Source organism: Amaranthus tricolor, chromosome 13 (genome assembly GCF_026212465.1).
Source record: "Amaranthus tricolor cultivar Red isolate AtriRed21 chromosome 13, ASM2621246v1, whole genome shotgun sequence".
NCBI classification, from domain to species: Eukaryota; Viridiplantae; Streptophyta; class Magnoliopsida; order Caryophyllales; family Amaranthaceae; genus Amaranthus; species Amaranthus tricolor.
Genome location: NC_080059.1, coordinates 1980867 through 1991885, shown reverse-complemented (window position 1 = coordinate 1991885; position 11019 = coordinate 1980867). Strand labels below are relative to the sequence as shown.

General features: G+C 34.3%; 2 protein-coding genes across 2 annotated transcripts; one reads left to right on the top strand and one right to left on the bottom strand.

The window, feature by feature from the left end:
• Positions 1-446: 446 nt before the first annotated feature.
• On the bottom strand, positions 447-10534 carry LOC130798535 (VAN3-binding protein). Its single transcript, XM_057661570.1, has 7 exons — positions 9998-10534; positions 9493-9639; positions 2079-2523; positions 1312-1530; positions 1177-1226; positions 1032-1089; positions 447-945 (listed from the first exon to the last, which is right to left on the bottom strand). Exons 1-7 carry the CDS (start codon positions 10340-10342, stop codon positions 704-706), a joined length of 1506 nt encoding a protein of 501 aa, XP_057517553.1. The 5' UTR covers positions 10343-10534; the 3' UTR covers positions 447-703.
• On the top strand, positions 4356-8990 carry LOC130798536 (caffeoylshikimate esterase-like). The gene is made up of 2 exons (XM_057661572.1): positions 4356-5311; positions 6427-8990. The coding sequence occupies exons 1-2, from the start codon at positions 4670-4672 to the stop codon at positions 6766-6768; spliced, it is 984 nt and encodes a 327-aa protein (XP_057517555.1). The 5' UTR covers positions 4356-4669; the 3' UTR covers positions 6769-8990.
• Positions 10535-11019: the final 485 nt, after the last annotated feature.

The following is an 11019-nucleotide window of genomic DNA, read 5'->3' as shown; positions in this document are numbered from 1 at the left end:
TACAATCTATCAAACGGACCCTAAGTGTGTTGGTTACGAAAGAGTTTTGTTACAATTACCAAACGGCCCTAAGTGTGTTGGTTACGAAAGAGTTTTAATGTGTTGGTAGATTGTGTCCCTGAAAGGAAAAACCTTATAGACAGCTGCGAGAAAGCAATATTTTTGGTTGTTATGCTGAGGAATAAATTAGTTTCAATGTGAGAGTGCCTTTTACCAGTAAGTTGCAAAAACAGTAGCTCATTATAGCTTGGCATGGGCATGATGCTGAAGCGAACATGTCACAAAACAGTAGCTTGTGAGTCCTTGCCGACAGAAACTGCGTGTCGAAAGTGTTGTGCATGGTTACGGTACTCATACAAGTCATGAGAGGGTTGTGTCCTGCGCTGGTCCGGCCAATAGTTATGTAGTAATTGATAATTCATGTAAAAACCATACAAGAATAGGTTGGGTATTGGGACGCTATATCCTCTTTTCATTATAAGTTTGCAACACTGATCATAAGAAGTTTTTACTCAATAAGTGATCGAAATATCAAGGGACGGAGATTGGTAATGCTTAGGACATTCAAATACATCCTTCCCACAATTTGAGTGTCTTGATCCGTTTATAATCAACCTATCAAAGTTTGCCGAAAAGAGAATTGTCCGAATCAACTAACTCTACATATCTGTATTAGCTGCTATCATAATCGAAGTTAAGCCTCTTAATTCCAGTACATATTGGTTCTTGGACTTGAACTGGTTTTCTTCCTTTCATTGACCAGCGACAGGAGCCTTGAGACGCCTTGAGTCCATATATCATATTCTTGTTGCGTCCTGCACTCGAACTCTATTACTCTATGTGTAGCCGTTTTTAGCCCAAAGTAATGTCGATCCTCTCCTGCGATTTTGATGGACCGCCTCTCAGGCCATACTGGCATGTCTTTGCACACTTCGAGTAACACTTCTGTAACCAAATAGACGATAATCTTAGAAGGGAAGGAATTCTTTTGGTTAAAAAGAAAAATAATGACACAGGATTTTGAAGACTACTTTTCTTCTTCTTGGTGATTGTTCCTGCTACATGACTGCTCTTCATTTTGAGCACAACCTGCATTAAAAGAGTATGGTTAGAAGAAAAAGGACATACGATTGGAGAGGATGTCAAGCAAGTTACAGGAATCTGGAAGAACTCAACCTGGCCAGTTCTATCAATGTAAACTGAGACGATTTTCCAGTGAAGGTCACCTGGTATTAGTAAACCATATGAAAGAACTTGATCAATAACCATTTACCTGAATTTTTAAACCAGAGGTAGGCGGAGAAAGATCACCTGTTCGAGTGCGTTTGAGAAGTTCAGAGCCCCTAGCTAGAAGCTCTTCATTACATAAACCAAGAAAGTTTTTACTATTGAGATTAGCTTCGCCATTGTAACTTCCATTTCGACTGTGTCTGTTCTCACCTTTGATACCTCTTTCCACAGGTAGAACAGCTGCTATATTACACACTTCTTTCATAGTCCTTGCCTTCAATGTAGCTGCTCCTCTTAAGGCTGCATATGCACATAGAAAGAAATGGTTTGTAAAGAGAACCCCCTTCAGTTAACAAGCATTTCCAGACATATATAATGTCATCTCAAATGTCAAGGATTCAAGATGAAGGATAGCAAGATGAGTCCAAGTGACCTAGGCGAAAGTAGCTTTGTTAAATTTGTATTTTTGATTCAGAGGTAAGGAGAATCCACTATGGGCGAGAAAGGGGTAAGGAGAACTGATCCTTCTAGTAGGTGGTGAGAATTGAACCCGTATCACAAGAGTAGAATAAGAGGCACCCACCACTAGACCCACACATGATTCTCCAATAACTTGGTTATCGAAATATAAATTGTAAAAAGATTTTCCACCTTGCAACCGAAGGATTGCAATGTCTAACTTTGATTTTCGTTTATGATAATTAGGTTTTCCATAGATCCCTTTATCATAGTACATGATCACATCCAATTTCCCATGCCTCTAATCTTTTCTAAGTTACTCTTCGATTGAGAAAATGCAGCAATATGATTTCCTATGTCAATACTCAATAGAATAAGAACACACTAACCTGTTGCAGCAGCAGCAGTGAGAGTCATGATATCACCATGAGACTGAACATTAACAGCTGAACTTATAACAGAAGCCAATTGTTCTCTTTCAGCACCCATTGCCTCGGCTGCCTCTACGCACCTTGCAGCCACCAAAGTGGCAGCTGAAGCCATTGCCATGTCGGTCTGTTCTGCTTGATCGTCTTTTCCAGATGATCCGGAAGCAGCAGCAGTTGCTGCAGCTGTTGCTGCCACTGCTGCAGCAACTGCAGCAACAGAAACAGCTGCATGAAGCTGCGCATTGTGCACACGCAACTCCTCTTTTTTCTTCTCTCGCCTCTCCTTTAGCCACCTTCCTACTGTCTTACTCCCAACTGTACCACCAGCACAGGGTGTTGTTCCACCGCTTCTAGGACCCACACGTATGGGGGGCAGTAAGGGTTGGGGGGTACTGCTTGCAAGGTACTGTGGCAAGGTCAATAAAGTTTTAACTCTCTCAGGCAGATCACAGGAAAGATAAGCACTAGTATCAACATAATTAGTTCTGGAAACTAAATGTTCTGCAAAAAATGAATTTGATCGATTTTAAGGTATTTCTTATGTCATCACATTCCATCGTCATCATCGGGGTCTGAGGAGGGAAGGAAGACAACAACCCATACCCATAAAGAAGAGTGCGGCAAAAGAGTCCCTCGGCTCGAGAAAGATCCACAGTTGGCAATTTTTATCACATTTACACCACTCTATAAGTTGCAAAACCAGCACATCTGAATTTCAACAATTTTCTTCGGCATTTAGCCAGAAATTTTAAGGCACAACTCATTTATTCTGAAGCCTGTCCTACTGTCCTAGCACCCAATTTTTATCCAGGACCAGAACACATTCAACTTGGCCATTTTTATGGCTTACGAAAGTGATGAGAAATGACATGATACTTTTCAAGTCAGATGATGGGGCGACTACACAAACCTCTTTTTTTGTCAACTCCATAATAGTTACAGAGAACTAAAAAATTCTAAGCAACCATCAGTTAATTATAGTATCAAGTATATCAATAATGAGGCACTAATAGAGTATAGAGAGTAGAGAAAGCATCAAAGCCCAAGGGCCTAAGGCAAATACATATTACCTCTTTTTGGGAGGGAAGGAAGAAGCACATGCTAGTCAGTAGTCACATGACTAGTTTCCTTTATTGTATACTTAAGCAAAGAAGGTTTGTAAAAGCTCTTAGGATGTAAATTTCTCAAAAGCTTTTTTTTAATAAGCAAGTAAATATTATTCCAGAAAGCATACCAAAGGGTGATGCTTATTTCTTTTCTTTGTTTCTTTACTCTTTTTCTCCTTTCTTTTTTTTTTCCCTTTTTTAAACAAGAAAAAAGTGGAATGGAATATTTATTCGAATGAGGGCAGTAGCCAACGGTGATTAGTGAATTTATAGTAATTAGACTATTAAGAATTAATTATCTCTTTTCTTATACTGTAGCGATTATCTCTACCCGCAATAAAAAAATAATTATAATTAGACATTTATTGAAGTGGCAAGTGACAAAATAAAATAGTCGGGGAAAGTAATGAATAAGACAATAAATAAAATTGTTTGCAGTTGAACATATGGGCCAATTCCTGATTTAATCATGCTAAAATCATCTCCCAACCAACTACTCAAATAATATCCCAAATTCCCAACCATTAAAAAGATTCAAGACCTGCACACGTAACGACATGTCTGTTTTACGTCCATTTTTCATGGGATTCATGACAATTGCATTGCAACCCATATAAATCCAATGCATTGAAAAAATGTGTTTCAATTGAGTAATCTTTTAGCCTTAACATTTCTAAGTAAATTTTATAAAAAACATTATAAAAAATGCATAAAAATTATACATTAAAATAAATATATAACAAGATCTCACAATATTAGATTTTATCTTTATATGTTTTTTAAAAAATTTATTTAAATTTCTTTCTCCTTGTAATGAATATGTTAAATATGTTAAATAGAAAGAATATTGAAGAATGAAAGGAAAAAATATTGAAGAACCAAGTAATTGTAGATAGTAATTGTTATCAAATACAAATAATGAAGAAGAAAAACAATAATTATATATAAGCACTCAAACATTAAGGTGAGGCCATGAGATATTAACCTAAAAGTATATATTTGAAAACATCAATTAATTTAAATATTAAACGCAATTAAAAATACCACAAGTTTTTAAGCTACTCGTTTGACTTAAGTAATTTTTAGGTCAAACAATTACTTAAATTTTACAAAAAATAAATTAAATTGACACATACAAGACCTAAAATTAACATAATCCAAAATATCATACTTGAAATTTATCGAGGTTATATTTTCCTTAAATCAAATCCAAGAAAAAAAATAAAGCAAAAAAATCAATTAGGAAGAAACAAAGAAAAAAAAACTCATTAAAGAAACCCATCTATGATCTATCCCCAACTACCTTTGGTAGGTTGATCTTCCTATCAGACTCATTCTGCCACAATTATTATCAGAAAATCTGCTCTGCTCTCCCATCTTTTAAAATACCCAAAATTCATTCCAGTAAAACGGAAAAACCCAAAAAGACGAGGAAAAGGAAAAAAAATGGTGCACCCAATTGCAGAAGCCAACGAGAAGAGTCCTTTTGGTTCGCTTTCTCCAGCCGAGTTCTATGCAAAGCACTCAGTGAGTCATACATCCGAATACATCACTAACTCGCGAGGCATGAAGCTCTTCACTCAGTGGTGGATCCCACTGGAAGCCAAGAAAATTGGAGTTATCTGTGTCGTGCACGGTTACACAGGCGAATCGAGCTGGACCGTGCAACTCACCTCCATCTATTTCGCCAAAGCAGGATTCGTGGTATGCGCAATAGATCATCAAGGACACGGATATTCCGACGCGCTTGATGGCTATGTAGCACATATTCCTGATATCAATCCTGTGGTAGATGACTGCATTTCGTTCTTTGATTCGTTTTGTGAGACGCACGCGCCGGATTTGCCATCGTTTTTGTACTCAGAATCGCTTGGCGGAGCAATAGCGCTGCTTATCACGCTGAGGAAAAAGCGCGTGGAGGAAGGTAAATGGTTTGATGGGTTGGTGTTGAATGGAGCAATGTGTGGCATTAGTCCAAAATTTAAGCCACCTTGGCCTTTGGAACACCTGCTTGGACTTGCTGCTTGGGCATTGCCTACTTGGCGCGTGGTTCCTACGCGTGGGTCTATTCCTAATGTTTCCTTCAAGGTGAGGGTCCTGAGTCCTGACTAATCAGTAATCAGTATTCAGTACTTCTATCACTTTATTTTTATGAGATTTAATTTTTTATTTTGATTTGATTTACTACTGAATATTCAATTCTATTTTTCTATATGGCTAATTTTTTTTTATTCAAATATTAAAATTATCATTTCATTTTATCTACAAATTTCTCCAAATTTTGAGTAAAATAAAAATTTTGAACTATTAATTGTTCTATGGAAAGTACCATTTTACATATTGTATAAAACGAGATAAAACATAATTACGTGTGATCTTGTTTTATTCGTCTCGTTGTATTTTTCATAATATCAAATTTTTATAATTTTTGATTGCGTTTAATTCTAAAAATAAACTATCCGACAAATTAGACAGATACATTAAACCGGTGTTTGATAATAAGTAAAAGAATAGAAAAAGTACTTTTAAAAGATCTTTAATTTAATCATTTTCCTTGATTTTGAAGCCATTTGTATTTGTGCTTAGTTTTTGTATTTGTAGGAAAGAGTTGCATGTCATCGGGATGTGGCCTAATGGAATCATGATTATTAACATTGTTAATATTAATGAATCATGATTATCAACATTAATGTTAATGAAATCATGATTATATCAACATTAATATTAATGAAATCAGAACAGTAAACGATGTTCTTCTAAGTACACCATAACACTGTTTTTATAGAAGTAAAGGGAGGTAATGAAAGAGGTGGAATTTCCCTTGTTTAAATATTAAAAAAAAAAAGGAGAGGACTTTGAAAGAAAATATAAATAAATTTTGTTAAGATTGTAATTTCTCAAAAAAAAAAAAATTGAAAGAAAAACACACATTTTTATTATCTTTCTTTCCCTTCACTCTCTTCTCGTTTTCTTTCTTTTTTTTTACTCTAAAATTGTTATTTAAACGTGATGCAAGTAATATGTGTCACAGGTAGGATCAACCTCAATTAGAGATTAACTTTTTATTTCCATAACATACCATAACATATGGTATTATTGGTGTCAAATTTCAAATACAACAAATAGTAAATAAATGTTCGAATTATTATTAGTTATCGTATTATTATGTATTGCAACATATCACATGCCCTTTGAATCTTTAGGAGGAATGGAAGCGTAAGCTAGCAATCTCGAGCCCAAAGAGATACATGGGAAAACCACGCGCAGCCACAGCGCATGAGCTAATGAGGATATGTAGGGAGGTTCAAGGGAGGTTTGAGGAGGTTGACATCCCATTGATGATAGTTCACGGCAGCGATGACGTGGTGTGTGACCCAGCGTGTGTGGAGGAGTTGTATCAACGCGCAACCAGCAAGGATAAGACTCTCAAGATATATCCGGGTATGTGGCATCAGCTAGTTGGTGAGCCACAAGAAAATGTAGAGCTTGTCTTTGGTGATATTTTGGATTGGCTCAAATCTAGATCTTTAGAGTGTACTAAGTGACTATCAAATCCTTTTATGTTGAGGTGAATTGATGCATTAAGTATTGTTCTAAATAGTGTACTACTTCAACTTGGAATTGTTATATAGAGTACTTAAATGCATAATGTCTGAGTTATGAACCCTTGCCTTTTATTATCAGAACTTGATGTTCCTTCAATAAAATGGACTCTTAATTGCATCCTCCACTCTTTTTATTGGGGGAAATGTGCTTGTAAACTAGATTTACCAAAATTAATCCCACCAAGATGGCACAACCAAACTTAATTTGTACACCCTTATGTTAACTAAGTAAACCTACTCGATTTCACAAAAAAAGAAAAAAATATCAATGGCTTTTCCACTTTGTTGGTGAAGACCTTATGAAATTTGAGATTATAGGGTGTTTGGTTTGACAGAAAACATTTTTCTTATTTTTGTTTCAGTTTTACAATTAGGGATTTAAAATAAAATGTAAGATGAAAAGTAGAGTTTTTTTTTTTTAATCAATTACTCTCCGCTCCTAATCCCACATTTGTATTATCCAATGAACCAAACAAAAAAATAAAATTATCATTTGCATAGTTCAATAAAACGTAATTTTCAGAAGAAAAGGAATTCTTTTTCACAAAAAATATTTTCTTTCAAAACAAACAATCCTTTAGGATTTAAGAGTATTTTTTTAACTTTTTCTGTATTCAAGAAATGGCTGCCATATGAATTCCCCCAGTCCCCACCATCTAAAAAAGCTTATACTATCAATAGCCACTTATAAGCAGCTGATTAGATATGCTTAAGCTTAAAACTATTATTCTCTCTTTTCCTTCATAAACCTCGAAAAGAAAAGGATTAGTCAACAAAGGTTCCCAACTAATAAAACGAGCCAAACAAGGAAAAAGCCTTACTTTTTCCAGTTTTCCTTCTCTGTGTCCTTCCCTTTTTCTATAGAGAATCCTTTTCCTACTAACTCAGTTTGAAATTGAATGGACAAAAATAAAGGAACTACACTAAATCTAAATCATCTATAGGAGTATAGTATAGCTTTGGGAATGAAATTTATTGTTCATACCCGTCCACCTATCATTCTAACCTACCCCTTCAATCCAAAAAGGAGTGTCTTTAGTTTCCCTTGGTGGACACTATTGTTAAATGTAGCAAAATCAAAAGACGATGTGACACATAGGATACACGTGGTCAGTGGTGGACACTATTGTTAAATGTATGAAAGCTCTCTACAACTATATGCCCAACTAATTTATTTCTCCACACGCCATTTTAAAAAGAAAGTCCTATCGCAACAATAAGTTAAGTGTCACATTCTTCTTAAGTTATCTTCTTTTGATTTTGATAAATTGTGCAAATCAAAATAAGATTTTAAGTTGTACTATGCTGAATTCAAAGGACGGAGGAAGTAAATTATGAGGTAAGACTATCTTTTCAATGGGTAAAAAAAACCAATTTCACTCCATGGGTATGTAATGTTACCCATGGGTGAATGTCAATTGTCAAGTCTACATAAAATACAGGAGCTACATTAACATATAAAGACCATGCAGTGCTGATTGGCAATTAGTTTTGTATAAAGTTAGTCCACACTATTTTAATTTGCGTCAACTTAGAAATAACAAATAGTTCCAATGATGTACTTATCAAGTAGAAAAACATAAAACATACTCTATTTTTGTATTTTTTAAGGTTAGTGCACATTAAAATAGTATATATCAAATCTATACAAGATTTTCTTTGGTGATTGAGAGTTCAAAATCAAAGTAAAATAGTTTTATCCATTCCAATCAGAAATTCAGAATGCACACAGTTGAGAGTTGACAGTACTATGTGGATTGTGGACGGATTGGAATTGAGAAAAACAGGATTGAAAGAAATAATTAGATTACTATACAAAAGTGATGTCCTAATGTTTACAGTTAATGAACTGTGCAAGTGCAATATTAACACAATCATAGGCCAGTATATAAAAGACAACCTAAAAAGCAATGCGTCATATATAGGAGAAAGAAGGAGCCTCACTTCAGGAAACAAAGCTGACATCTCTACTCTCCAAGCTATACCCTTGTCTTCTCTGTTTCTTTCATGCTTTAATTACTCTATGTTTATTTCTAAACTAATCCACTAACCAATTTACATTTAAATAATGGAATTGGATTATAGCAAAGATCTAATTTGGACTTTTTTTTCAAATTTTTTTATTTAAATGGTGTTTTATCTTTTTAAAAATTTATACAGTTTTTTTTCTTTGTTTTGAATTATAACAGACTACGATAAAATAATTTATTAACTAATGTGTTTCTTATATATGCCATTATGTAAAAGATGTTTTGCTACCGGAAACATCTTTGTTTTCAAAAATAATCTTTGTTTTTCCGACATTGATGAAATCGATTCACCATATTCGTCATTGATAGCAACTTAGGAAGTAATAAGATATGTGAATGGTATAATTGAAGTCCAAGATCAAGAATTAGTTAGTCGTAGATGCCTATTGAGACTTGACACTTTAATTTTAAGTCTGTCAGAGGTGAGAATTAAAATTCTATCACATACGTGAAATAGAAACTAGCCTCAACTTAAAAGTTAAAAGTGGTCAAGTGTATAAAACAAGATCAAGTATGTGTAGTAGTGTAAAAATAGAAAGATCACATCACACAAATGTTGTATCAGGTCAAAAAAGCAATGAGTAACTTAAAAAGTTAAAACTAGACAAAGAAAAACAGAAGTTAGGAGCAAAACCTTATCAAAATCCAGAGGAGGTGAAATGGGATCAGTAGGACTGTCAAACATTTCAGCTGTAAGAGATGAAGCAGAAAAACTTTGGCCTCCAAACCCATTTGGTGGTTCACTACATGAAGGCCTTCCTGATGTCATTGGTGACACTTCCTGCAACATTACATGCCCACAATATCTTCAATCACTGTCACAGAATTCAGCTTATGATATGCAGTACGAATATTTACTACAAACTATCCCAACAGAATTAAACAAATGTATTGTAGAATTTTGAATATTGTGTACTAAAAATGAACTAAAGTCATCATTAGATATTATATTTTTGGGTAAATTCTGTTCAGGGTGAGTCAAGGTACATGCAAGGTGCTCGATCACATAGGGCATCAACTTTTGCTTTAGTTCAAACATTTTTAAGACAGAATAGAACCCAAAACAAGCTAAAAAGAACCCAAAAAGAAGGTAGTGAATTAATAATAATTTGGTATATAATTTTTCCATGAGAACTTACAGATTGAGACATAATGCGCTCAAGAACAAGTTGAGAAGTTGCAGAGGAAGCAAATGAGAAAGAATTTCCAGAAATGAGTCTTTTATGATCATCAGAATCACCAGAAAAGAAGGCAGAATGATCTTGTTCTTCAAGAATAGGAGGAGTTGTGCAGGAAGTAGCAGTTTTGGAAACAAAAGAAGGGAGGGAATGAGATAGAGCTTTTGAGAGTTGAAGAGCCGGTAAACTCCATGATCTTGACAGAAATTCCATGGGTAACCTGGGACTTTCAGGCAGTTTATTCACACTGCTGTTAAGATTTTCTTTTTCACTAATTAACATTGGGTTGGTAATAGTATCCTCCATTTTTTTCAGAGAGGCTAAGCTTAGCTTGCTGAATGCTGATCTCTCAGTCTCTCACTAGTGTCTAGTGTTTTCTTGGTGACTTGGATAAGCAGAGGTTGGTTCTTTTACCCTTTTATAGAGTGTACTTTTTTTTTTTTATTTGTACTACTATATTTATTCTTTCTTTTGTGCAAATCTTGCTTCTTTCCTTACTTTTGTTCACACTTTGGATTTAATAATCAAACTTTGTAGCTTTTGGGGATATTTATATCACAAAATTAGTACTTTTTATATTACAAAATTATAAATAGACTAAATTTTTTTAAGATGTTTCATAAAAAGTCTATAAGAATAAATAATTGTCGATATTTATATCAGAAAAGTATAAATTAGGAATAAAAATAAGAAAAATACGAAGTATTCGAACATTTTATATAACAACAATGATTATCCTAAATTCGATGTCTTATTCTTATTACTCGGTTCCTTTGAATTTGTCTACTTTAATTACCTTATATGAAAGTTTTTTTTATCATATGAGATGCTCTAAGTAGGAGTAATAAGTTTCCTAATACAAAATCAAGTACCAAGCATTTATGTTTCCTACAAGTTGTCGAGCTTGCTATATAGCATCGGATTATGTTGGACCTTCATTCATCCAAGCAACACAATGTAACACTAGGTATGAATTTCAGTTA